General features: G+C 51.1%; 4 protein-coding genes and 1 long non-coding RNA gene across 21 annotated transcripts in view; 1 reads left to right on the plus strand and 4 right to left on the minus strand.

Moving 5' to 3' along the window:
- Positions 1-188: 188 nt before the first annotated feature.
- On the minus strand, positions 189-7760 carry LOC130527296 (fibrous sheath CABYR-binding protein-like). 16 transcript variants are annotated; one of them, XM_057035654.1, is made up of 9 exons: positions 7512-7760; positions 6178-6278; positions 5515-5587; positions 4390-4511; positions 4246-4347; positions 3942-4194; positions 1407-2669; positions 1192-1255; positions 189-1015 (listed from the first exon to the last, which is right to left on the minus strand). In XM_057035654.1, exons 1-8 carry the CDS (start codon positions 7582-7584, stop codon positions 1209-1211), a joined length of 2034 nt encoding a protein of 677 aa, XP_056891634.1. In that variant the 5' UTR covers positions 7585-7760; the 3' UTR covers positions 189-1015; positions 1192-1208. The 16 variants fall into 16 exon arrangements, with proteins under 16 accessions (XP_056891634.1, XP_056891627.1, XP_056891635.1 ...); XM_057035647.1 differs by having other exon boundaries at positions 3942-4347; positions 4390-4508; XM_057035655.1 differs by lacking the exon at positions 4246-4347 and having other exon boundaries at positions 3942-4203.
- Positions 7761-7872: 112 nt separating this feature from the next.
- On the plus strand, positions 7873-10503 carry LOC130527354 (uncharacterized). The gene is made up of 3 exons (XR_008950993.1): positions 7873-8007; positions 8447-8538; positions 10364-10503. It is a non-coding gene; the product is annotated as an uncharacterized LOC130527354 (long non-coding RNA).
- Positions 9216-11942, minus strand: LOC130527335 (ras-related protein Rab-33B-like). 2 transcript variants are annotated; one of them, XM_057035748.1, is made up of 3 exons: positions 11420-11942; positions 10373-10545; positions 9216-10003 (listed from the first exon to the last, which is right to left on the minus strand). In XM_057035748.1, exons 1-3 carry the CDS (start codon positions 11639-11641, stop codon positions 9673-9675), a joined length of 726 nt encoding a protein of 241 aa, XP_056891728.1. In that variant the 5' UTR covers positions 11642-11942; the 3' UTR covers positions 9216-9672. The 2 variants fall into 2 exon arrangements, with proteins under 2 accessions (XP_056891728.1, XP_056891727.1); XM_057035747.1 differs by having other exon boundaries at positions 10373-10551; positions 11420-11939.
- Positions 11943-12654: 712 nt separating this feature from the next.
- On the minus strand, positions 12655-20135 carry naa15b (N-alpha-acetyltransferase 15, NatA auxiliary subunit b). Its single transcript, XM_057035611.1, has 20 exons — positions 19928-20135; positions 18000-18084; positions 17822-17926; positions 17390-17547; positions 17095-17229; positions 16870-17023; positions 16674-16793; positions 16512-16607; positions 16334-16440; positions 16193-16265; positions 15904-16073; positions 15678-15830; positions 15421-15549; positions 15112-15325; positions 14848-15041; positions 14660-14768; positions 14495-14593; positions 14252-14395; positions 14042-14139; positions 12655-13956 (listed from the first exon to the last, which is right to left on the minus strand). The coding sequence occupies exons 1-20, from the start codon at positions 19979-19981 to the stop codon at positions 13759-13761; spliced, it is 2595 nt and encodes an 864-aa protein (XP_056891591.1). The 5' UTR covers positions 19982-20135; the 3' UTR covers positions 12655-13758.
- Positions 20136-23024: 2889 nt separating this feature from the next.
- The window catches only part of maml3 (mastermind-like transcriptional coactivator 3), a 52425-nt gene continuing 49046 nt past the window's right edge, over positions 23025-26403 (minus strand). Inside the window, 1 exon segment of the mRNA XM_057035607.1 lies at positions 23025-26368. Within this exon segment, the coding sequence (XP_056891587.1) occupies positions 25260-26368 (1109 nt within the window). The 3' untranslated portion in view covers positions 23025-25259.

A 26403-nucleotide genomic window follows, 5' to 3' on the forward strand; every position in this document is an offset into this window, starting at 1 on the left:
TCAAAGATCAAAGGTTTCCCTTTGATTTCATCCATGCGCGTTCGTGAACGAGGACTTCGGCTGATCGTGGATCAGATCGTGGCTTCTGTCTCCACCAAGTGGCTGAAATTGGTTCAGCATATTATTATTAATGTGCGCTTTTTAATACTGTACATATATTCTCATTATTATACGCTGTGACATCTGGATTTAAAATGTGAGCAAACTTTATTGACTAGAAACCAAAGATTTACAATCTAATCAAGATCACTCAAACCGGTATCCAGTGGTTTTTCTATAGATACACATGTTTTCCACATATAACAGCAGGAATCCCACATAAAGATTCAAATGTTTCTGAAAGGCACAAAAAGGCTCAGAAAAGACAACAAAATGTTGACATTAACACGACTTTACCTTGATTTTACCCCCAATCTTGAGGATTCAAACTGTGACATGTGAAATAGGACCAGCCTTGAAAAAACAAGCTATTATAATTTAGCGTTACATTTACATTTTAGCATTTAACACACAGGAATCTGATAATTATACAATTCCATTAAAGAAGACGGCATAAATAACACAGTTGTTCAGAGTGAACAATGAAAACAGCAACAACAAATCACTGAACTAAAGTTTGAGGTTTGAAAGAGACAATTTAGACTGAAAAAATGAGGGAAAAGACTTGAATTATCTATATGTGTGTGCATCAAAAGTAATATGTTGAAATACTTCTAATTTTTATTGATATAAAACTACTCCTCCTAAATTTGCAGTATCTTCTAAAAGTGTGAAAATAAAGTGTCTAGTAGTTCAAACTCAACTTAAAAGGATGAAATCACATCAAACCATTTGAATGTGTTCCACCACACTATTAAAGGAATTTCTACCAGCTACAGACGCGACGGTTCCGACGGCGTTGAAGAAGAACCAACGTTAGCCGGTGAACACGGCCTCCCGCTGATGTTCCCACTCCTCCCGGCTCAGGTGGCGGAGGAGCGAGGGTTGTGGGAGGTGCACATCCCTCACGATGCGGCTGAAACAGACACAGAAACGTTATTCTGGTCCATTGGACTGTTAATCAGGATTCTGTGGGAGCTGGAAGCAACACTGCGAAGCACCGCTGCTGTGGACATGTCTGTGCAGATGTTTGTCACTGGGGGAGTTTCATTCTATCAACTGCAGTTGTGTCTATAGCGGTGCTGCTTTTACCTTTTATAACTGTATTATTACATCAGTGAGCAGCTTTTAACAGTCCAGACAGACACATCTGGCTCTGTGGATACAGGCAAAACACATCTGGTCAGAGGATTCAGATCATTTCTGGAGCGAGTCGTGTTTCTGGGGGTCTGCTCACTCCTCCGCACGTGTTTGACGACTTGACTTTGGTCGACTAGTCGTATATTATTTGGTGAGTGTGGCCTTACCGTGTGGCTCCTCTCTCTTGCTTCCATCAGCGTCTCCGCTGACGAGTGGCTCTCCTGGAGCAGCAGGTGGAGCCATTTCCTCAGCACGGTGGCAGAGAACCGTCTCAGCTCCTGATGTTCCTTCTGGATCCGCAGCTTCAGAGGATCCTGCTGAAGCTCCTGCTGCGTTCTCATCCACTGACCTCTGAGCAGCAGCGACTGTTGTCTCCTCAAACGACGTAGCCTCTTCATTCAGGATTGTCTCCTCAGCTGGTACAGCCTCCTCATTTAACAGGCTGTCCTCTTCCACTCTGGCCTCCTCAGTTAATGCAGCCTCCTCAGCCACTGTGGCCTCCTCAACCACTGTGACCTCCTCAGCCACTGTGGCCTCCTCAGTTAATGCAGCCTCCTCAGCCACTGTGACCTCCTCAACCCCTGTGGCCTCCTCAGCCACTGTGGCCTCCTCAGCCTTTGTGGCCTCCTCAACCACTGTGGCCTCCTCAGTTAATGCAGCCTCCTCAACCCCTGTGGCCTCCTCAACCCCCGTGGCCTCGTCAGCCACTGTGGCCTCCTCAGTTAATGCAGCCTCCTCAGCCACTGTGACCTCCTCAGCCACTGTGGCCTCCTCAACCACTGTGACCTCCTCAACCCCTGTGGCCTCCTCAGTCACTGTGACCTCCTCAACCCCTGTGGCCTCCTCAGTCACTGTGGCCTCCTCAACCCCTGTGGCCTCCTCAGTTAATGCAGCCTCCTCATTTGCCGTCACCTCCTCAGCTACAGCCTCTTCAACCTTTGTTACCTCCTCATTTACTGATGCAGCCTCCTGAGCGGTTGTTGCCTCCTCAGTAGGTGAGGGTTCCTCATCCTGTGTTGCCTCCTCAGCCACAACAGTCTCCAAATCTGTGGCAGGTTCTTGGTGTGACGTGGCCTCGTCTGCAGGACCAACCAGTGGAATATCTGAGGAGTCCATTTCTGAATCTGCTCCAGTCACCTGACCTTCAGCATCAGTACCTGCTTTTACTGTCTCTTCTGCAGGAGGTGGTGCCTCCTGCTCCTCTTCAGGCCTCAGCTCCTCCTCAGTCACTGCAGCTGCTTCTTTAACCTCTTCAAGTGCTTCCTGGACGTCCGTGCCCATAACCTCCAGGAAAGCGTCAGAAGCTTTGGAGTCTTCCTCTATTCTCTGGACAGCCTTCACCAGGCCCCTGTCACCTACTGAAGCTGCTGCGATCTCAACTGTGGACCCTGCCAAGATCTTCACAGCAGCGAGCAAATCTGGTTTAGACTCTGAAATAAACAAGGAAAGGATCTGAACAAAAGCTGCTTTGACCCTTTTAGGAATATGATCCTGGTTCTATTCTACTGACGTCTGTCTTTGACAGTCAACCAACAATGAAAATTTCAGATCTTCTTAGCTCAGACGCGTCCAAATCCAGTCTAAATGGCCACATTCCTGCTGGGTATCGTGTCCTACCAGGTAGGACATGCTTTCATTAAGGGAAGAGGGGCCCCAGGTGAAAGTGGTGGAAAACCCCGGCGGGATCGAGACCCTCGACGACTGGGTTTGGACAGCGTTTGGGTTTGGACAGCGTGGAGACATCTTCTGCACTTACCTCAAGTCGCCGTCTACTCAGGGAGGGTTAAAGGGCAGCACTACAGGAGACTACCTGTCCAGCTCATTCCCCTCAAAGAAAGAGTCAAACATGGCTGAAAAAGTTGGATAAACCAGTGGTTTCAAAAATGCATCTCATCTTTGATGGTCCCTCTGTCCTGAGTCTGATCATCTGTGTCCTGATCCAACTAAAAGCATCAGAACTTGAAGTTGTCTGATGTTCGGGATACTGTTCGAACTACGATTCAACCATCTGAAATCTTAGTTTTGAGGGCAAAAGAGCATGAACAAGGAGGAGGCAGTGAAACTAATTTGTCTTCAACCAAAGCTGCAAAACAATCTCTATAAAGCAGGTCAGCTTTTTTTTATTAGAACACTTGAGTGAATCAAGCAAAGTGACAAAAGGGAGTAAATTTTCTGCAGTGATCCCTGAAAATGACATAATTAAAGTACAGAGAGGAGAAACGACACCAAACAATAAAACAGGAGGTTTTGTGTCGGGACATTATAGTTTGTGTATTTAAAGGTTGTGTAAAAAAGGCACAGAAGGTGGAGCAACGACGACGAGTTGACTAAACGTGCACGACTCCCTCGATTGTGGCGGCTATGAGCTATTAGCCCCTTCTGCTAATGAGACATCAGAACAATTCCTACAGTCTGCACCACCCTTTAATCACTGACACCAACCCTCCGACCCTCAGCAGAACTCAAAAACGACTCCTGCAGAAACTTCCTTTTCCCACCTGCATCTCCACACAGCAACGTGCTGGCTCGGGTCTAACGGTCGGGGTGACGTCAGGGGAGAAAAGCGACTGGAAGCTTCTGAGAGGAACACAGCCGACAGGAGGAACACACAACTACCGACTCCAGAACACTGAACTATGGACGGAGGCGCCAGCTTTACGCCGCGGCCTCGGGAACAGCGACTCCCTCTACTGCTGCCGTACCAGCACGCTCCGCAGTCTGGGTCTCAGCCGGCGTCTCCATGGCGACGGCTTCACCAGCGACGGCGGTGGATTCAGGACCTGCTTCTGCAGCTACAGGTGGAGCCGGTTCCTCTGCAGCAGCAGCAGCAGCTTCCCCACAGGCCTCGTTGGCGGCTTCTTCAGACACGACCTCAACAGCCGCTTCAGGTTCAGCTCTCGTCTCCCCGGTGACCTCTGCCTCTCCTGCAGGAGCAGAGACGGACTCCCCGATGACCTCTGTGACCTCTGCCTCTCCTGCAGGAGCAGAGACGGACTCCCCGGTGACCTCTGCCTCTCCTGCAGGAGCAGAGACGGACTCCCCGATGACCTTTGTGACCTCTGCCTCTCCTGCAGGAGCAGAGACGGACTCCCCGATGACCTTTGTGACCTCTGCCTCTCCCGTAGGAGCAGAGACGGACTCCCCGATGACCTCTGCCTCTCCTGCAGGAGCAGAGACGGACTCCCCGATGACCTTTGTGACCTCTGCCTCTCCTGCAGGAGCAGAGACGGACTCCCTGATGACCTCTGTGACCTCTGCCGCTGGAGCTGCTGCTGCAAACAAAGATTGGATGAATACGTTATTATTGATGGTAATTATAATTTTGTAGTACCGGAGGCAACAGTCAAGAGGTTCTTCACAGTCATTTTCAGAGCAGGAATATCAACCCCGCTGGGTTCTTGTGGGGTTTTGCCCCCTTCTTTACCTCCGATACACATTTTTAACGAGGGGGCGATTTGGAACTGACGACCACCAGCGTAGCAGCGTCATCACAGGAACTTCATGACTGGCAACTTAACGAGAGTTAAGTCCATTAGCGCACGCTCATGCCATCTGGTATGTGAACTGAAAACTGGATGATTTTATTATAATTATCTAGTTTATTTCTTCATCTTTCATCTGTGGTGGTCAGTGATGACGTGTTCAGGCTGCTTTATGTTTAGATGTTTTAAGGACAGTCTGAACCCTGATTATGATCAATTATCACCGCGTTCATCAAGGTGTTTCTGCAAACATTTCCTGACCAGATTTCCTTGCTTATATCATACGGGCACTGGCAGCACATTCGCGGCCCATTTGAGACCAAACCTAAACTTTGAGGCAGAATGTACCCTGACCCAGGAACAGCAGCCGATTCTGCCAATGACCGGCGAGCTGGTAGCCTGGGCTCAGAGCCACGGCGTCCCTGGGTCCAGCGCCACGGCGTCCCCGGGCCCAGCGCCACGGCGTCCCTGGGTCCACACTGGCTGAACAGACTCATCATTTTCAGACAGATATCGAAACAGACAGGCAGGATGAAGCTATTGAGACTGGTCATCCCACCGTGGTTTCACCCTCAAAGGCTGCTGCCTTCATCGGAGCGTTCTGAAGGCCGACGCGCCGTCTCCGTGGTCACTCTTCTTCTAAACTTTTAACTTTGAGGGTTCCTGTGTTAGCCCCAACCCTTGAATGTAAGCGAGGCGCTCAAAATGAGCACACTAGGAAATGTGAAGCCATAGTTTATGCTCAGGGTGTGTGTGTGTGTGTGTGTGTGTGTGTGTGTGTGTTAGAACTGACCCTTAGCTGTGGAGCCCATACTGGCGAGTCTGTTCTCATAGCGTTCTGTATCACTGTTGATGGTCTTGTAGGCCTGAGGGAAAATAAGTCAAATACACATTTCAGCTACATTCCAGCACATATCAAAGATAAGGAGAAAAGTTAGCGTTACAAAAGGTTTCCCAACATTTTTATCTAGCGTGAAGCCCCACAGTTGAGTCAACAGAGACACAGTGTCCAGACGAGAGTGAAGAAAGCACAAAGGTGACGCTTAGAAAACGGAACGACCGCTTTATTCCAACTAGAACTGGACTCTCAGTGTGCATGTGAACATTAGCTGGACATCAAAGTTTTAAAAGTGGCGCTAACCCACCCAGATAATGAGATTGAAAGTTAATCTAGTGCACAAACGTCCTAACATCCCTAACGTCCAGCCATCCCAGTGGAGGTGACGTGACTCCAATAAACCAACGACGCTCCCGTGCACGTGGCCCCGGGATGAGGCCGATAGTCCAATTAAACAGCTTAAACTGTGCATGTAAATATACCGCATGTGTGGGCCAGAGTTACGCAACAGCGGGCAGCATTTTCCCCACAAAGAGATACACAAGGTTGGTTTGACGGAGCAAAATAAAGTCGTGAACACACACACACACACACACACACACACACACTGATACTCACGTAGACGAGGGCAGCTGTGAGCCCCCCCCCACACAGGACAAAGTATGTGGTGTTGAAGGAGCCACCAGGAACCCCGAAAGACATTTTCCGCGCCGGAACTGCTGAGGACACAAGAGCACATCATTTCCAGACGTTTGTGAGACGTTTCCAGCCCGTGTGACGAGGACAGAAGCGTTCCAGCGACCACGGGCGCCACAAACACGAGCGTGTAACAACAGCGTCAACAAGTCTTCATCCCTTAATCCCGTTACAGGACACAGGCCGGATCATTGGGAATTCAACAGCAGCCAAACTAAACACCAAATTATCCCTCAAATTGAGTTCAGAGGCCCAAAACGCTGAGAATCGCGGCTCCATCCCCAGCGTGACCCAGAGGTCCGTTTCTCTAGAGGAAGGCGGCGTTTGGTCGTCAGGAGCATCTCCTCCAACTTAATTAACCAATGAGGGGAAACTAAACTTTTAGCATCTGCTTTAGCCTAAACTTCCTTTCCTAGAGACATTTTGACTCATAGTGAAACATCAGTGCTTCATTCACTATAAAGAGATAAACGGGAGTTTTGGTGGCCCAAATCCTCCAAAACAAAGTTCCTCCCTTCTAATGCTCATGACACAGCAGCTTTGCAGCGGCCCAAATCCAAGTGCGGGTTATTTGTGAGTAATCGGTTAATCCCCCAGGTGAGGTTAGAGCCTGTGAAAACAGACACACGTGTCGTCCTGCAGCAGCCCGGACGCCTCCTCCGGGCCCCCGACACATGGTTCGGGACTCTGGTTCCTGCTCTGTTTGATGAGGGAGATGATGCAGAGCCACCAGGACCAGCTGCTGCCCCCCTGTCACACATGTTCTCCATCATCCGGTCACAGCAGCACACCCGCAACATGCGTGACGAGCTGCCCCCAAACACAAGTAACCGAGCTGCAAACCCAGGTTCTTGTGTCGGAATCATCCCGGAAATGACGAGTCATGCGTTAATTTAGGTTTTAAATAAATAGAGTGGCATCTTTTCAGTTTCAAATCAGCGGCGCTAATAAAACAGTCTAATTTTACAGCAAATATCTATTAAAAAGGAAAAAATAAACAGGATCGGAACATTTGTCCGCCTTTGATGTGTTCAAGAACTGCGTGTTCCCAAATTAGGCCACGCCTCCTCGGAGATTTATTACTAAATTTAAGCAAATTTAAAAGATAGAAATTAACTTCAGCGATTATTTAACCGCCAAAGTCCATCAGAGAGCAGCTCAAAACTTCCTCCGTGTTCGGACAGAGAAGAAGTTCTAGTTTTTATCCTGAAGGCTGTAATTAACCTGAAAAGCTGCTAATTAGCGACCGGACTGACCGTTTCTGGTTGCGGGTTCGAACGCCCTCCGCGTCAGGGGCGCGACCCTCTGCCATGCCCGTCTGCAGAACATGCTGTCCGGGGATCTGCGGCCGTGTTGGTCCGAGTGTCAGCAGCTTCTGAGGGGGGTTCTGTAGCAGCGACGCTCCGCGAGTGCGCGAGTCCGCGAGCGCGCCCCCTGGCGGCGCGCACGCAGCGCGGCGGCGGCTTTATTTAGAGCCCCGGTTCGGCTGCGCAAGTTTTCGGATGTTGTAATCTGATGAAGTCCTGCAGGACGGGCACATGCGCGAGTGCGCGTGCGCGCAGGATCAGCCTTCTCTCACGCCTGCAGGTGGATTAGAGGCGGTGCACGGAAGAGGGGGCGCGCGGAAGAGGAGGCGCGCGGAAGGGCCGCAGCGTCCAAACAGCCCATAATTCCAGGGGAAGCAAAGAACCGCCTGATGGTTCCTGATGATGACGATCTGAAGAGACAGTCGACAGAATAGGAGGATCACGTGTGAGCTGACGTCACACACACTCTACACACACACGCACACGCACGAGTGCAGAGGTCATTTATCAGGAATCGGCACCAGAACCCGGTTTTCCCGACCCGGTTCAGGCCCAATTTGTCGTTTGTTTTACGCGCTGTTATATCCGCAGTAACAGAAAACTCACATTTCTCTGCCTGATCTCAAAATGTAGCTTTAATCCTGCTTGTAAATTAAAAGTTGAACTTTTCTTTAAATGCTTAAATGGAACTGAGTGTCACGCGTCTGTTTTTCTTCTTCCGTGGTTGAGGATTAGTTTAGGAAGAATCCATTTTAATGATCGAGGATATTTAATTTATTAAGGACTTTATTAAGGTTTTTAATCTATACGTGTTTATAATGGTGTCACACAGACTTCCTCTGTTGGCTTTAATGTTGATTATTATGTTGATTTATGTTTATTAGCAGATTTAATTCCAAATCTGACGATGGTGGACGGCAGAATCCTTCTCTGGGTGATCCGAGGAGATCCACTGCTGCGTCTCCAAACCTTTCACGTGAGTGTGATGATCCAATCGATTTGTCGCCTTTAAAACGCTGGAATCCAACATAAAGTCTGTGACCTCTTGGGGGGAAATCCAGATGTTCCAGATGTTCCAGATGTTCAGAGTAGCTTCATCAGAACCACTGATCTTTTCTTTAATCTTCAGTTTTCCTCTGGTCACCAACAGCTGACATCTGCCTGTTGAATGTTGCGTCAGCGTGACACACACACACACACACACACACACACACACACACACACACACACACACACACACACACACACACACACACACACACACACACACGCCTCCACGGCCGCTGCATGTGATGGACGCTGAATCACCAGTTGGAAGCGCAGTGATGACATGTGACGCCTTCTTCAGCAGCCGTGCACGTCAGTTCATCAGCGAGACGAACCGACTCCGTGCGCTTCGGTTGCCGTGATCCTCGTGCACATCTTGACACGATCATGGCCAAAATGCTCTGAACAGACTGGTCGTGTTGACGTGACTAAACTCGTATTTAATGCTGGAACATCGATTTTGAGGCATAAATGTGGGAAAAATCAAGAGGATTGAGGTGATTTCAGTGTTTTAGACGGATGAATCATTTTTAAAAATCATTCCTATGAAAAAAAACCCTGAAATTAATGCAACACTGTCCTCAAACCCTCAGCTGACATCAGCCGTTTGTGCATATTTATCTTTATTTATTTAGACTGTTCATATTTGCAGCGATTTACAGGTTTTCAGAGAGAACTTGAGAATATTCCCAACCACTAGAAACGTGCACGTGATGCGGCCTGTCAGCCTAAATCCAACCTACAGGGAGCACGTTAGCACATTTTGGCTGCAGCGTGTGAGCGGAGCTAAAACCAACATTAGCAGTTTGTTCCCACTGAGACCACACACCCCGAGGACCGGCGGGTCACTCGAACCGTTTGCATTCCTTTATTTTGCACCTAAACAATAAAATCCCAAATATACAAAACGCTTCCACGAAGGTCATCTTGCCTCGAGAGCGTGAGCCCGAGACGTTAGCGTGGAGATGAGAGCGATGGGGTTCCGATGGGAGACCCGGTCGACGTTTAAAAAGAGCCCTGATGTCCAGTCTTCATAGTTGGGGGGTCCAGAGCTCCCGGGGCCTCAGCAGCACACGTACGGCTCTTTCTCAGGGATCCTCGTGCTGGTGACCTTGAAGGAGCCGCTGTACGCTGGGGGGTCGCCTGCCGAAGGACGCTTCTGCCTCTTCAGTCTGGCGCCCATAGAGGTGACGACGTCCTCCACCGAATCCTGCTGAAACGGCGCCGCCTCGCCACCTCGGCCGTGGCGCGTCATTTTACTTGGGGGGCTCTTGGCGGACGTCTCAAAGAACATCATGTTGTGGGCTCTGGCGAAGCTCAGCGCTCGCTCCTGGTGCACCTGGCAGCCGAGGCTGAGGGCGCCTCGGAGGTCGCTCTTGTTCCCCACGAGGAACCTGAGAGGATACAGAAGCTCTTAATTGGGAATTAAAGGCTTTGTTGCAGCTAATAAACTGAGCTCATCTTCTGGTATCAACCTCCAAATTCTGACCAAGAACCTAGAAATGTTTGGAAGGAACAAGTCTGGAGGAGTGTGAAGATTCAGATCGTTTAATCACTCAGCTGAATCTTTAGTCCAAAGTTTGTGGGTGGGGAGGCAACAACAGCGCTGCAGATTCATGCTGGAAATGGAAGGAGTGGGATTTCTTTGGGGGGTTTTTGTGTTTGTGGTCCGAAAAAGTCCAAGAAAAGTGATGGTTGGATTTGGTTTTAACCCTGCTGGAGGTGACACTAATGAGACTGGTGTGTGTTCTTAGGGCAGGTACCTGGGCACCTCATGGCCGTGCACGTTCTGCCTGCACTCCTCCACCCAGGACGTCAGGCTGCTGAAGCTGGCCGGGCACGTCACGTCGTACACGAAGAGCACGGCGTGGACGTTGCGGTAGTAGTGCTGCACCATGGACTTCCTGAAGCGCTCCTGCCCTGCTGTGTCCCACAGCTGCAGCTGGTGATGGAGAGAAGAGGAAGGGGTGGAAGGGTGGAAGGGTGGAAGGGTGGGGGGCATCAGAGAGGAGGGGCGACATGGGGAAAGAGGAAACGGAGCCGTGAGGAGGCACGGACAGGAAGAGGAATGGTGTTGAAACACCTCTGAAGCTGGAGCCACACAGGCAACGACAGTGACTCATGTCAGAGAAGGAACCAAAAACATCCTGACCGCACTTTTCATGTGATGTTCGAGACTTAAATATAAATACAAATCACGCTTTTGACATTTAAAGTAGCCGCCAGGCTATGACTGTTTATGCATCAAGGCAAATTCATTTTAAATATCTATATATTTCGTTTCGCGCCTGCTAACTGTCTTTTGTTCAGACCTGAGATTCTTTTTAGGGGAAAATGTGTGAGTGTTTGCAGCTAAAACGAGTCTGCATCACAAGCCCAGGTGACACTTCCTGACCGGCGTGAACCAAACAATCACCGCGTTGAGACCCAAAAGACTGAAATCACCGCTGACACTTCCTGTCACGGCCGTTTCAAAACATTCAGCAACAGCAGCGATGTGGAAACGGCCTGTTTCTCTACAGCCCGGGTCGGACCTGCAGCCCGGGCCGGACCTGCAGCCCGGGTCGGTCCTGCAGCCTGGGTCGGTCCTGCAGCCGGCGGCTCCGAGCGTCAGTGAAAGCTGCCCAATCATCTGGATAACGCGTTTCACGTGCACGTTTGTTCAACAGCCGGTTTCCAAACGCCTGAAGACGAGCGCCGTGAAATCACCACCACGCGTAAAAGTCAGCCGCGCTTTTACGCACCATCGGCCGGTTCCGTTGCGCGCGTTCGGTTCGTTTGACGCGACGCGAAAAACCCAAAAGAGTTACCTTGATTTTCTCTCCATCCACGTCCAACAGCCTCTCGCGGAAGTCCACGCCGATGGTGGCCTCCACCCTCGGTGGGAACTCTCCGGCGCACAGTCGGTGCGTGAGGCAGGTCTTCCCCACCCCGGAGTCTCCGATCACCACGACCTTGAAGGTCCGGTGGCGGCTCAGCAAAGAGGAGAAGCTGCTGCCCAAAGAGCTGGAAAACTCGAGAGAAGATTCCATTTAGAAGAAAGGAAGCTAGAAGGGAATCTGCAATGCTGAAACCGCCTTCTTCGCCGCGCACGGGATGTGCACATGAATCCGACGCGTTCGGCGTTTAGAAGAAGTGGAGGAGCACCGCGTGCGTGGGCTGAGATTTGGCAGTGTGGTGATGATCTGAGGGTGGAGAGGCGAGTTCAGGGACAGCCTCCCTCCCCCCAAGATCATGAAAAACGGGGTTCGCTTTAAACACCGTGTTTTATTTATGTCACACAGGTATTTCAATCCGAGTTTGATGTTTCCGGAGCGCCACAAAGACGCCGCGAACTTTTACCTGCGCGTTTGCTGCCCCCTGCCGGCGGAGCTGCGGAGAAACCGACGGGGAAAACGGAAGAAAACGGGTCGGAAGGAGTAAAAGGGGACACGGAGGAGTCACAGAATAATGAGTCGGGCGGGGGGAAAGATTCAATCGTGAGAAAATACCTGGAAAACCCAACTTTGAAAGGGCACCCTGGCTTGGAACCCAGACACAGGTGTGTCCCATCATGATTAGAACACGGCGATGGGGGGGGGGGGGGGCAAAAGGGACAGCTGCCACTTAAATGTCGTCATCATTGTCCATGGCTGACGTGTTCACGTTATAGAGGATGACGACACGGAATCACCTACATGTGGAATAAAGTGCTTTCCGGATGTCCCCATTATGATATAGAGGTGATCGCGTGCACCAGCCTGGTGGGAGATTAGATTTGGATCCAGGTGTGTTGATGTGAGAGTGAACGTTCACGATTCCCACCAGAATCAATCAGAACCAGAAATAGAAGCTGCAGAAGCCCGAAAGCCCTCAAACATCTGAAAACTGGGGAGAATTCTGTGTGGAGGGGCTGAAACGGGGGCAAGAAGGGTAGAACCGGGGCGCTAACTTACCTCAGAACGCACATTTTCGTCTTATTGTATAGAAGGTTAAGTTTTATTGTTTACCTGTAAATAAACCAGTCTTTTCCAGAGATAAATAAAAACAAGATTAGACATCAACATGTGAACATTTCTTTTATAAAAAAAAAAAGAACTGAATGTTTAATGGGTGTGCTAATTATTATTATTTTTCTTCTTTCCACGCGTAGACGGACAGGAGGAACCTGGAAGATCCACCGGCAGAGATGCAGATGTGGCGCGCGCGCGCACGTTTGTGCACATGCAGAGAAGCAGCTTTAACAGCAACACGGACAGCAGAGGCTGCTTCCCCCGGTGGCGCCCGTCGTCATGGTATTGCTCTGGTCTATGTGATGGGGGGGGGGGGGGGGGGGGGACCCTTTAACAGGTGCTGTGACACGTACGACACATTCCCAGGTGAGCGGACAGGTGAGGGGGACAGGTGAGGGGGACAGGTGAGGGGACAGGTGAGGGGGACAGGTGAGGGGACAGGTGAGGGGGACAGGTGAGGGGACAGGTGAGGGGGACAGGTGAGGGGACAGGTGAGGGGACAGGTGAGCGGACAGGTGAGGGGGACAGGTGAGGGGGACAGGTGAGGGGGAGCGAATGAAGCCACAATTGAACTGTTCCTCCCTCGGGGCCCCCGCAGACAGGCGGGACCTTCCTCCGGGGCCCCGCTGCGACACCACCCGGGGACCTGGTGCGTCTTCCGGGGTCTTTAGATTCTGGCGCCACCCGAAGCGCCGAGTCCTTGGGCCGCGGCGCCGCCGCCGACAGAGGGATCGGCCGCCGCCGTGGTCGTTTCTGATGAAAACCGCAGCGTCTCCCAGTCGTTTATTAATAACTGTTTATTTTCAGCACTGTCGTCAGCTGTATTAAAAAGTAAAAATGGCCGCTCTGCTATCCTCTCCCCCATTAACACAACTATACATGAATGCACACACGCGCTCAACACAGACCTGCGCACACTCGCACGCGCACGTACACACACACTCACACAGTGTTCTGATTTTTTTTTTTTTCCTTTTTCTTTTTGAATCGTGGGAGAGACCTACGCCATGCCAGGTCAGTCCAAATGAAGCTGAGCCCAAGAACAGGACGCCAGGGTGTCACTTCCGGCGCCGGGCTTGAAACGAGGCCGCCAGGCAAACCAAACGCTTCCGTGCTCGGCCCCACATCTCTGGTGGACTGCTGTTGCCCCCGTGGCCTCACATTTCAATGGCGAGCTCTTCCGCTTCCGTGGAAACGTCTCCGTTCACAATCTTGCTGTTTTCCTCGAACCCGGGGGGCGCGAACGCTAGCGTGTAGGGGAAAAGCCTGTGGCAGCTGTCTCGGTATGATTCAATCAGCTCCTTACAGTCCCCGAGGGCGCCGCTCCGAAGACAGTCCAGGACGTCGATGCACGTCTGGAGGGAAAAAAGACAATGAGTCCAAGGGAGGAGGACAGCAAAGGCAGCGTCCCCGTCCTCCAGGAGGCCTGTGAGAGCACACCTGTATGGTCCTGTTGTCCAGGGACTCGTCGAGCCCTGTCGCCAGCTCTGCTGCCTTGGTTTCTGTCGACGAATCCAGATGCACCATCATCTTGGCAGCTGCGGGAAGAGTTATTTTAGACTCAACGATGCCCCCTGCAGGACACCAGATGCCTCTGCACGCACAGCTGCGTCTCTAGGGTTCGTGTGTGTGTGTGTGTGTGTGGCCTACCAGCCAGTCGGTGTGGTATGGAGTTCGAGTGCTTGGTGAGGTAGGCCTGGTTGAAGCTTCTGGCATTGCTGTCTCCAAAAAGTCGGGTGATCTCCTGCTTGAGCACCGTCCTCACCACCTCCGGCAGGTCCTTGCTCTCCGACACTGGGCGGTGGGGAGAAAACCAGAGACACGGGTGACATTCAAACACCTACAAATCAAACTGTGGATCCAGAAAGCGGGCGGACGGGGAGCCCCTCCCACCTCCTTTGAAGAAGCGGACTAGACACTGGTGCAGCCACGGGTGGTCCGGGTCGATGGCCAGGGCTCGTTTGATTGACTGGAGCATCAACACGTATTTCTCTGAAAGGAAAAGAGGCTTGAGAACGTGTGGGAAACGGGACGGAGAGCGAGCAGGACCTCCCCCACCTTTCCTGAAGTAGATTTCAAAGGCCAGTAGGTGCGTGTCTATTTTTTCCTTGACCAAATGTTTGAGAGGCATCAGGAACTTGACAGCCTCTTCCAGTGGATTTTCTACCTACAGACCAGTTAAAGAGAGGAGAACGTTCAGCCGCAGGGCTTCAGACGTCCACCAGACTCCCGCTGACCTCTCTGACCTTCACCAGCTTCTCAGGGATGAGCTCCTCTTTGGGACCTCCGATCTCCTCGTCGTCGTCCTCTTTCTTTTTCTTCTGGTTCTTCAGCTGCTTCTCCTTCTCTGCGTTCTTCTTCTCTTCCTCCAGCTGGGCCTTCTTCTGCGCTCTCCGCTGCTTGTTCCTCAGCTTCTTCAGCTCCTTGTCCGAGAGGTTAGCTGTGGGGAGAGAGCGTGGCATTAACAACACCCCCCCGTCCACCGACGGGTCCCGCCGGCGCCGCCTCACCGGTGTCGGCCTGCAGCTCCTTGTTGTCATCGATCAGAGGGTTGTCGTGGAGGCTCAGGTAGATCTGGATGGCTGTGATGGCAGCTTTGTAGTAGAACGGATGCATGCGGAGGACGTCCTCCAGCTTCAGGAGGTCCACGTACGAGCGCAACGTCATCTTCCTCATGCAGTAGGTGTGGAAGTCAAACTGGTCGTCCGTGATCTCCACAAAATGCTGACGAGGACGAGGGGAAAACGGGTCATTGGTGTCGCACAGAACATGTGATCGGCAGCTGGTTTGGTCGCGAGGGTGAACCCAGAAGATCTCACCCGCTCGATCTCGTGGCATTTCTTCAGAGCCTCCCCGAACTTGCTCATGTTCTTGTAGGAGAGCGCACATTCTGTCTGGAACCACATGCACTGCATCTCGTTGAGGTTCTCCACGGCCGATGCTCCTTCCTGGGCCGAGAGAGACACCGTTGAGGTGCTGAATGATGGTGGCCAGGAGAGGACACGGACTCTTGGCGCCCACACACACACACACACACACACACACACACACACACACACACGCGTGCGTCTCTCACCCGGGTGAACTTGGAACACATCTCCTCGGCCTCCTTGATCATCCCGGCCTTCAGCATGTACTTGGCACACTTGGAGTTGATGAACCTGTCGGCGGTGTCCAGCGCCTGGGCCTCGTCCATCCACCGCACCGCCTCCCGGATGTTCCCGGCGTGCTGCGGGAGAGGGAAGGTTACCGGACCCATCGGGAAGGGGGGAACGCGGGCGTCAGAGCCACGCACGTGTTACCTTGTAGATCTTGGCTTTGATGAGGAAGAGCTCGATGAGGGTGGGCGTGCTCTCGATGGCGGCGTTGATGTAGTCGAGCGACAGCGTCTGTTGGCCGATGGTGTCGTAGTGCTGCGCCAGGAAGTACTGCACCCACAGCAACGTGGTCGGCGGCTCCTCTTTGCCATCATCTGCAAAACGCCAACACTTAATAACAGAACCAGCGCCCGGACGTCAGCGCTGCCCAGGGGGGCCGCCGGACCTCTGCAGGTGTCCAGGGTGGACGCAGACCCCCCCCTCCCCCACTCACCGTTGGCGTTAAACATCCGACAGCTTTTTAACGACGTCTCGTAACCGACAACCAGCTCCTCTATGATGGTGACCTGCACACACACTGAGGTTAGGTGGGGCCGGCTGAGCCGAGGCGGCGCTGGCGCTCGCGGACTCGCACCTTTTCTTTGTTGTTGTACAGCGATTTGAGGGTGGTGAAGACGGGGGGGCAGCCCTTGCTGAAGTTCATCCTCAGGTACTTGTCCAGGCACTCTCTGAACTTCTCACCTGGGCAGGAGGAGGACCAGTTGGGTTTAGGCTCATCAAACGCTACTTCTGAGGAGGGTAACGGGCCTCACCTAAGAGGAAGTTGAGGGGGAGGCGACGAGGCACCAGTCCTTTCGGGAACTTTTCCCACGCTTCTTCATAGATCTTACACTTGTCCTCTGTGCTGCCTGAAGGGGGAGAGAGGGGAGGTGAGGTGGCGTTAGCGTCCGCTGTCGCCTCCCGTCAGAACATACCTGGCTTCAGAGCCTTTTCCAGGCCGTGGTAGTAGGACCAGTTCTCCGGGTTGCGCTCTTGCAGACAGTGGTAGACCTCTGTGGCCTCTTCGAGGCGGCCCAAGCTCAGCAGCAGCTCTCCTGCGCACCCAAAATCAGAAGCATGAGTGAGAGTGGAGGAGGCTGTGGGCAGATCTTTGTGGGGGGGGTGAGCGACCTCGGGTCTCCTCCACAGCCAGCTTGTCGCAGATCTGCTTCTCGTAGTTGGACAGATGCTCCAGAGCCTCCTTGTGCAGGTTTGCTTCCCTCAGAACCTGGTTCTGGTAAAGCAGCAGTTCGCTGTACTCGTAGTCCACCTTGTCTAGAGACGTCTGCGGGGGGGCGACAGCGGGTTTGAGCGGGTGGGCAGCGAGATGCCGCGGTGACAACAACGGAGGCTAACCTGTTGGGTTTTCCTGAACTCTTCAATGATCTTGGCAGCCATCTCGTAGTCTTCCAGGAGGTGATAGGCGATGGCGTAGCCGATCCAGGAGGCCCGCTGGGCCGGACGGAGCTGCAGCAGCTGGTACCGCGTCTCCTGGAGAAAAGGGTGAATTAAAAGGATGAAATTAGCTCGATTCTTCTCCCTTTGGTCACGTTAAACTGGGAGATGAGAGGGAGGACAACTGACCACAGAGAGGAGGAGGAACCACCATTCAACAGCTGGCTGCCTAAAAACATGCAACATCTTCACTCACCCTGTAGCCCTCCAGGTCTCTCATCTGGATCTGAAGCAGGGACAGGTCTCGCAGGATCTGCAGGTTGTCTTTGTCCCACTTCAGGGCATTCCGGTAACACTTGATGGCCTCGTCGTACTTCTTATCCGAGCGCTGCAGGAGGCCGTAGACGTGCCAGCCTGGGACACGTGCACGTTAGGGAAAGGAACAATCCCTCCAAAAACAGACAAGTCCGGAAAAAAAAGACCACAAGCTAGCTGGGCTACACGGGAACATCCAGAGAAGGGTTCCGTGCTTTCAGCTCCTTCAGACTCAAATGTATAGATTCATGACGGACATGTCACCATGGGGACATGAACCGACCCGGTTCTGATTAGATTAGAAAACTCTGAAGAGCAGCGAGCCCCCTAAACCCCGGAGCTGTGCTGCTCCTCGCGGGGGCACCAAGGATACAGACGTGGCTCCGGAGGTCGTTCCGCAGGCCTCTCCTCACCAGCTCGTAGGCCTCCTCCTTCTTCCCCAGACAGTTGAGGGTCAAGCCCTTCATGGCCAGCGTCTCTGGGCGGAGCCAAAGACACAAGGTGAGCGCGGGCCTGGGGCAGCACACCTGCTGCCGCGCTGGGCTGCTTACCTCCGTGCTCTGCAAACTTGGGGTTGGACAGGATTTGCTTGCAGAACTTGAGTCCGTTTCTGTACTGCTTGTGTTCGTAACATCGCTGTCAAAAGAACGGTGCCGGTGTGTCAGCGGGGAGCAGAACCTGCCAGAACCAGAGCCTAACGTGCAGCGCCGGCCCAGCAGGTCCTGCCTGGAGGGCTCAGAACGAGAACGTGGGAGCGGGACGTCGCTGCCATCAACAACACGCGTGATAAAAAGAGGCTAAAAATAAAAACCGGGCACAAACGACGCAGCACACAGTGCTATTTAGCGTTCAACGAACCCAAACGGGCCACAGATAAAGTTTTACTTCACTTTAGGCGGTTATGAAAGTGGATCCTGTGCCACAGGAGGAAGTGCAGCCGTTTAATGATAAGCAGCTTTGCATGTTTTAAACGATCGTTTCTCTGGAGAATCGAGGGAAACGCGACAGAAATATGAACCATCAACAGAAACATCGCGGACCTAAAGCTCCACGGTGACATTTTAGAGTCGGACTTGGCTCCGGTTGAGCATCTATTACAAATTTAGCACCATTTCTATCACTGGCTGTGCTGATCCAGCAAGTTCTAACCCTGGACCAAAATAGCTCCCCCCCCCCGAGGGGCCGAGGGAGCAGTGCAGCAGTGCAAAGGTTGGCATTTTATGTCCACATAACGATGAAAACGGGGCGCTGACCAGGACGATTCCCCAAATGAACGATCACAAAAATGGCCACGGTTGTAACCGAGGCTGTTTCAATAAAGATCGATTGGATCGAAGCTGCTCGCTGAACCCGGATGGTTCAACGGTGCACGTCCCCCCCTGAGGATGGAGACCTGCCGGTTCCTCACGGGTGGTGGAAGGATGGAGGTCCTGCCCTGCTGCCGCCAGCCACACAACCAGGTCGACGCCGCGATCGTTCCAGCAGCTTCAGCGTTAAACCAAAACGATCAACAGCAAATTTGAAGAAGAAAATCACAGATGCACCTGCAGAAATCCTACAGAATCCTATAGAGTTGTGCAGGAGCAGCAGGAACTCTGCACAGCAGCAACCACACCTCCATTATAAAGGTTATTTTACTGCAGAATCAAGTGTGGGACACCACAGCAGATGAGCTGGATAATGTAATTAAACTGGTCATCATCGTACCAAAAGAATCGGAGGTTTTAAAGCACGAAATGGTGCATTTTAAACAGCCTGGACCAGACTGCTGACAGTCACATCAGGACTTCCTTTATCACTTCCAGACACTAAGAAGGGTGTCAAACGTAACACAAGTGGTTGTTTTAATGTACACAGGCGTCAACAACGCCAATAATTCCAACTAGCACCTATATTTCTAAGCGTAGCTACGTAAAGTTAATGAGAGTTAACGTCAAATAACAAGCCGGCGGGCTGTTTAGCACTGTAGCTTAGCATAGCCCATGTTTTAAACCAAACCTGCAAGCTTAATCTGGTCGGAACAATTTTATGCAGTTTAATAGCCACGAGCAAAAGTTAAAATGCATGTTAAAAGTCTTTTAAAACGTTATCCCTAGAAATGTTGGAGAGGCAATAGTTCCAGTGGCTAGCGAGTTAGCCATGGAAACTAGCTTGCGCTACTGTTATACTGCACGAAAATGCTCATCCCAACGAGTTTACCCTGACTGCTTAAACCAGATATAACAATTTAAGTTAAGGCACTGCACCATCTCTGTCATGCGCATTTCTGGCACATTAATAATAAAGTAATGAACAACCATTTTGACTTTACGTTACAATGACAGCGCACGTCAGGGTTGGTCTAGCTAGCTCATTCAATGATGCCATTTTGCTAACAAACTGGAACTACGCTAACAGCAACTCTGCATCGACCAACCTTTACATTGGTCCGCACACTGTCTTTAGGAGACAGTGTGTCCTATTTAGCGGTTCATCTTACCAAAATTCTTTTGAAGAGAGCGTTCTCCTTCGGTGGTAAAGTAACTGTCGGCATTGTTGCAGTTGGGATCAATTTCCCCCTCGACCTCAGCACATGTAGCTAAAGTTAGCCCAGGAAGTCCAAACGTGTCGAACTAAGAGACGTCCTGGTGCCGCCGCTGCGGCCGCTCCGCTCGATTGCTCTGGGTTCGACTGGACGCTGCGCCCTCGCGCCGTGACGTCGCTCAAAACATCTTTCAAAATGGCCGCGGTGGGGAAAGTGGCGCGTTAGCATGTTCGCGTTAGCATGCTAGCGGCACGTTTGAGACACGGAAAAAGATCACTTTCGTGTATGTCTGCCTTCTTAAAATGGGATGATTTGATTCATGGAAATTATGTTAGGCTGATACTTCTTTTAAACACAACCCAATAAATCCACGTTGTTGCAATGTATTGTAAACGAAAGGGATGTCCATTTAAAAAACAGTTTCCATTAGTGTTAACAAGTAAATCTATAAAGAATAGGTGAAACCACCACATACATGTGTAAAAGGGTTCTCTGTACATCACTGAATTATGACAAAAATAATATGATTTGCACTGCCTATAATCATAAATTAATATTCTGTTGGTGCCATTTCTCAGTCTAATAAATGCACTGCAACCCAAAAATGGTTCCTACTTTTTTGTGTATCTATCATGCCATTTATTTTATGTGGACTTGTTCATACAAGGCTGTCGGTTAGTGCTTTGAGCCATTCAAAGTAGGTCAGCTCCATTTTTCCTGCCCAATGTCTCCATATGACTCTTTAGGCAGTGGTGAGTACGTGCTGCCTTGAGTCCCAACACTTTCCCCTCATTTATTCTCTAATTTCCTTTCATGTTGTTCAGGATAATGCAAGAGTAAGACTGATTGTTGGACCTGCTAGTTGGGGCAGTAGGGAAACGTGAGGGAAAAGCTCTCCAGCATCTGTTCTGCAGCACCAACACTGGTCTGCTTCACTCAGCCCAGGTCTACTCTCGTGGAGACCCCTTCTTTCTTCTGCATATGGGGCCAGATGTCCCTTGGATTACAGGTTGTGTCCTTGTAATTACCCAGTTCTGAGGTTCCGACACCAGAATATCTTCTGGTGAATTGAATCATTTGTCTCCGTGATCACCCTGTGATTGATTTGTTTGATCTGATGGCCACTGGAAGGGGGTGAGAGTGGCCCTCCCTGTTGGCTCCCTCGTTCGGCTGCAACAGCTTCCAGTCTCAGCCCGTTGTGGTTACCGCACATGTGGGCTGGTTATAGATGCTTTGCATCTAGAGATCAAGCAGCTGTTGGAGTGTCCACGTTCCGGACCTTCCAGAGTTAATGAAGTAAACATCTGAGAGTGTGTGAGCAGGTCCTGCCTTTCAGCAGCCCTGGCTGATCTGGATGAACGGAAGATTACCATGTTTATTCTTAAGGGCTGCTCCGTAGTCTTGAGAGGAGTCAGCTGAGGTGGCCCGGGCACTGGTTTCAGATGAACCCCCTGGACCCTTCCCTAGGGAGGTGTTCCAGACATGTCAGACTGGGAGGAGGCCTGAGTTAGGCCCAGAACGAGAGCACTGTACACCTCTTAGTATTTGCATGATATTCTATTGCTGTGCAAAGCCCGTCTGTTGGTCGGCCAGTTTATAGATGGTACCAACAAGCGTGGGGGGGGGTTTACAGGATAGGGTTCATTTTACCCCGATTACGGATTGTAATCCTGTGTATTATATTCAAAACCCATCTTGATTTTCAAGTATCCCGCCGTCTCAGTGCATTTTAATCTGGACTGGAAGTTTGAAACTCACACCAAGTCCAAATATTACCTTTGCTTCCAGTCAGGATCCTCTAGGTGGCGTCATGACAACAGGGAAAACTGCGATGCGGCGGGGGGGGGGGGGGATTTTCCCGACATTCCTCTGCTATTGTCGGGTGGCCTCCCAGTCCACCAGCACGGTGGCTCCTGCAGCAGCATTTATCACGTTGACACCACGCTCTGTCCCTCTGTCCGTCCATCCTGTCTTTCCACACCTTTCCAGGTTGATTCCCATCTTACTGCTCGACAAAGAGCGGATGGTTCCACAAAACCCAAATTGTGGAGGGTTTGGACGTTAATATTAAAGGAATAAAGGGTTTAACCTCCTCCAGAGAGGATGAAGAACATGATCACAATCCCCTCTTTATGTGAGGTGAAGTTTTACTGTAAATTTAGTGTTAAAATGGTCTGAGATCTTGTGAATAAAAAAAAGGATTTAGACTATAAATAGCAGTTTTGAAGGAGGGGAGAACTTTGGCACATTGACACGCTTCTAATCGAATCCATCGTGCAACCCCCCCCCCCCCCCCCTCCCCCCAAAAACATTCCTACATTTCAAATAATATTTTTTCAAGATCAATGAAACATTGGAAAGAGGAAATGAGGATGTCTCAGTGTCCTGACCAAACAGAGCAGCTGTTGAGAAGAGCTCATCACACTCCTCAGCATCTTCACGCCGCCCATGATCACCACAGCACCGTGCACCGTGGGGGTGTGCTGGTGTGCGAGCCTGGACTAACTGGACCCCCCCTCGTCGTCCTCCTGTCCTGTCCTTCAGTCTCCCTCTCCTTTTTCTCTGTCCTAGGTGGTGTCGCTATTGAACATGAGTAATGATGTTGTCATCTCTGTTAGCCTCCATTTATCAATGTCAGGAGGGAAGCAGGAGTGCGGCGCGCGTGCACGTGCACGTGCACGTGTTCGGGGGTTAGTGAGAAGGGTGGCTGTGACAGATGAAGAAAATGGGCGTGGCCAACAGAGGATGAGGAGCGCACTTAAGTGGGAGGATGGTGGAAAAGATGAATTACAACAGGAAGGTCCTGGCCGTGCACGCGTCCGTCTGTCTGTGATCCATCGACACGTTACTGCCAGACAGAATTAAAGCTCTGCTCTTTAGCATATGCACGTCTAATTATGCAAATGAGGGCCGTTAGACGCAGCATTACTGGAGCTGCGCCCTTGTGCTGGTCTCACCCTGAAACATCTCCGTGGCAGCTGGAACTGGTGGAAGCAGATGGGTCGGACAAAACACACCAATCAGAGTCCAAATGAGTCCAAAAGAAACAGGGTTCCTGGAATATGATCAGCCAGAACACTCGCTTTATTGTAACTTTTTGAAAAAAAAAAAAAAAGTCTTTTGTAATTCTCTTTTGTTAACATTTCAGAATTCTGTACAGATTAAAAAGAAATAAGCACTGCTCAAGAACAACTCTCAAACTAGAAAAAATGATCAAAAAAGGAGGTTTATAATAGAAATTAGTAGTAAGACATTGTCTGAAGTGCAATGGCATAGCTCAGATGGGTTAAACATGAAACAAAGAACCTTTAAAATAAAAATACTTCTCTATTTTCCAACAAACAGTAAATTCTTTACAGAGTAGAGACTGTATTATCTGATGTATTTAAACCTGTAAAAACATATTTACAAATAGCCATCATCTTTTATATAGTTTTTCTCATAATCACATGTATGTCAGCACCAGTAACAAAAACAAATAAAATTTAACAATGAACATCAACAAGAAGCTTTAAAAGTGTACAGACTTGGTCCCAGAACGTGATATTTGGAGAACCGTATCACCGACTCGTACGTGACGAAGACGTTTTCGTTTTTCACCTCTGCTGTTCACCTTCGCTCGGATCCAAATATTCCATTTATAGATTTTAGGACTTGCACATCCCCAAATGACGAAAATGAACTCACAGAACCTCCACTTTGGGTTCTGCTAACGCGACAGTGGTCACACGGCGTATGACACGGTGGCTATAAAGTCTGTATTTAAAGGGCTGGATCACACAATATCTACAACCGCCAGAACGAATGCGTTGATGTCGAGGAGTTAGTTTACAGAGAAGAAGGCTTTTTTGGTTCGATTACAGCGTCATCCTCCACACGTTCATTCTGAAGAGCTAAATACAAACTGATGCTGGAACAGAGGCTCCTTTTTTGAACTGAAAAGAAAAAATATATATATATATATCGACACATTTATTTCTCACACGCAAAGGCAAAACAGTGGACAACTTAAATGGTTTGAAGCCTTAAGGCCTGATGTGAAGCCAACTGGTAAATAATAAGCACAGAGAAGGAGAGACGCCGCCGCCGCCGCCGCCGCTGGAAGCACTGATTGTTTTAATGCTAACTGATGCTAACGAACCCAACCGACCGGCTGAGGAGCTTCTCCACAGCCTGGAAACAAACTGGAGGTTTATCAGTGGTTCAAGTTCTGGATGGGGACACCTTGTACTTCTTCACAGTAGTGTTACAGTGTAGGTGATCAAGAATCTGCTGGGTGGTGCAAGAAAAAGATGGAGACGGGGGTGATTGACAGCTGCGTCACGATGGAAGGACAAACAGATTTTCAACAGACCGACAAACTAAAAAGAAGCCTTGTTTGAACATTTCCTCCCCTCTCAGCCCAACTGGCGTCGCCATCAGAACAAAATTGTTTTATTTAGAAGAAGTCACTTGTGGTGCTTGAATACATTCAGTACCCAGCGATCATTTCTGTTGACTCGTGTGTGTTTGTGTCACGCAGGAAGGTTTCGTATATTAGCTGCCTCTTACACATCCATTCATGCTCTTGGTGTGCGTGTGTACATGAGCTTCTCCATCTGAGTGCTTACTTTAGCTGCCTAGTCTCTCCCTCACTGACTCGTCTTCCTCTACATGAAGCTGCGTCGTCCACAGCTCTGCACTGAGACCGACCCCCCACCGAGAGGAGGCCGGGTTCACTCATCTGTGCAACGGGAGCTGAATTTTGTCTCTTCTGATGTTCATAATTCAAGCAGAGAAAAGGATGTTGAGAAGAAGGGGTCTCTGATCTGGAGGAGGAGAGAGACAGAGTGAGGAGAAGGACTGAGAAGGTGTGACGGGGGCACCAGCCGAAATGGGAAAATGGGAGCACGGAGGGTTCTTCCTGCTCCCCCAGCGGCTCACACGGGTGGGAGATGTGAAGCTGGGAGGCACAAACACACCAACAAAAATCAACTCCTCCCTCTTCATCAACCCTGCTGGAGCTCAAAGCTCTGCAGTGTGGATGCAACTCAACACTGGATCAGGAGGAAACCCGATCGCACGAGGAAGGAGGGAAGAATGGAACACACCTCTTCATCTGTGTTGACCTTGTGACCTTGGGACCGCTCTGTCTGCAACTCAACTCGCAACACACCAAACGTGAAATGAAACCTTTGTTTTGCAAAACGTAACCGTGCTGGTCCACACGATGCCATTCGCCGTGTTTGAACATTTGTCCCGATGTCAAGTTCTTTCAGTAAAAGCTCAACACCATTTGTCTTTCTGGCTATTGGCTTGGGAAAAACTCTTCCATCCAACCACTGTTTGAGTCCAGCTCTGCCCCGGAGCCGTCACCCAGTCCAAACGTTCCTCCTCCTGAGGGCCCGCCCCCATAACCATAGGATGACATGTCCTGATTAGCTGTTCTCTGGTAGCCTGGTGGCTGACCTCCAACCCCAACCCCCGCTGATCCGTACGGTCCGCCGCCTCCTCCTCCTCCTCCGCCTGAGCCTATCCCAGGTCCGCCAGGTCCAGGGCCAAAGCCGCCCATCCCAGTCATGCCCTGGCTTATGACCCCCTGGTTCATGACCATGGGCCGCGGCTGGTTGGTCCTGGGCTGTCCACCCATGTGAGGCCCCATCATTGGACCTCCCATACCAGCTGCAGGGTTTCCCACCCTGGGGTCCATTCCCTGGCTCATCCCCTGGCTTGGGCCCTGAAAGTGTTGCTTAGGAATGCGTGGAGGTTGTCCCGGCTGAATCCCATAACCCTGGGGAGAAGTAAAGCCCACCATTTCCCCACCTGCCCCCCCTGTAGTCCTCCCAATCCCTCCTCCCATGGCCTGCAGACTCTGTCCTTGCTGCTGCGGCCAGCCGCCCGGCGCCATGCCCGCGTTGCTCGCCCCTGTTCCCAGCATGCTCTGCAGTCTCTGTGCTTGGGCTTTGGCGTTCTGAGGTCCTTTAAGAGATTGCTGGGTCATAGAGTTCATTAACATCCCCTGTCCCCCATACCCTCCGGCTCCACCACCTCCGGGGCCTCCAGACATACCTCCAACACCAGGACCGACACCTGCCTGGCGCGCAGGTCCTCCTGCAGGATTGTGCTGCGGTGGAAGACCCATGGAGGCTTGAATACTTTGGCTCTGGTGCTGATGTTGGTGGATCATTTGGCTCATGGATGGGTTGAGTCCGTACAGGGAGCCCTGGTTGGATCCCTGGTTGGGGTACGGTATGCTCATTTCAGCCGGGGGTCCCACCGAGCTGCCCTGACCCTGAACGCTGCTCATCTGGACCATCTGCTGCTGGTTCTGCTGCTGCTGCTGCTGCTGCTGCAGGAGACGGGCAGCCCGAATGTTCTGGAGAGTCTGGCTCCTCGAGGCCAAATCCTGCGGAGGGCCTGGAAGAGAAAAATAACATATGTGTCAACCTTGC

Source organism: Takifugu flavidus, chromosome 6, assembly GCF_003711565.1.
Source record: "Takifugu flavidus isolate HTHZ2018 chromosome 6, ASM371156v2, whole genome shotgun sequence".
Classification (NCBI taxonomy): domain Eukaryota; kingdom Metazoa; phylum Chordata; class Actinopteri; order Tetraodontiformes; family Tetraodontidae; genus Takifugu; species Takifugu flavidus.

What these genes read in the sequence shown, in the direction of transcription:
- LOC130527296 (XM_057035640.1), bottom strand. Translation starts at nt 7,584, where the DNA reads ATGTTCTGCAGACGGGCATGGCAGAGGGTCGCGCCCCTGACGCGGAGG. An exon ending in TCACAGCTGCCCTCGTCTAC is followed by an intron (nt 5,588 to 6,177) that starts GTGAGTATCAGT and finishes ATTTTCCCTCAG; the next exon opens with GCCTACAAGACCATCAACAG. An exon ending in CAAGAGAGAGGAGCCACACG is followed by an intron (nt 1,256 to 1,406) that starts GTAAGGCCACAC and finishes CTGTATCCACAG; the next exon opens with AGCCAGATGTGTCTGTCTGG.
- naa15b (XM_057035611.1), bottom strand. Translation starts at nt 19,981, where the DNA reads ATGCCGACAGTTACTTTACCACCGAAGGAGAACGCTCTCTTCAAAAGA. An exon ending in GAGACCTGGAGGGCTACAGG is followed by an intron (nt 17,230 to 17,389) that starts GTGAGTGAAGAT and finishes CCTTTTCTCCAG; the next exon opens with GAGACGCGGTACCAGCTGCT. An exon ending in TGTACAACAACAAAGAAAAG is followed by an intron (nt 16,266 to 16,333) that starts GTGCGAGTCCGC and finishes GTGTGTGTGCAG; the next exon opens with GTCACCATCATAGAGGAGCT.
- LOC130527335 (XM_057035747.1), bottom strand. Translation starts at nt 11,641, where the DNA reads ATGGAATCTTCTCTCGAGTTTTCCAGCTCTTTGGGCAGCAGCTTCTCC. An exon ending in TGGATGGAGAGAAAATCAAG is followed by an intron (nt 10,552 to 11,419) that starts GTAACTCTTTTG and finishes CTCCATCACCAG; the next exon opens with CTGCAGCTGTGGGACACAGC. An exon ending in CACGGCCATGAGGTGCCCAG is followed by an intron (nt 10,004 to 10,372) that starts GTACCTGCCCTA and finishes GTATCCTCTCAG; the next exon opens with GTTCCTCGTGGGGAACAAGA.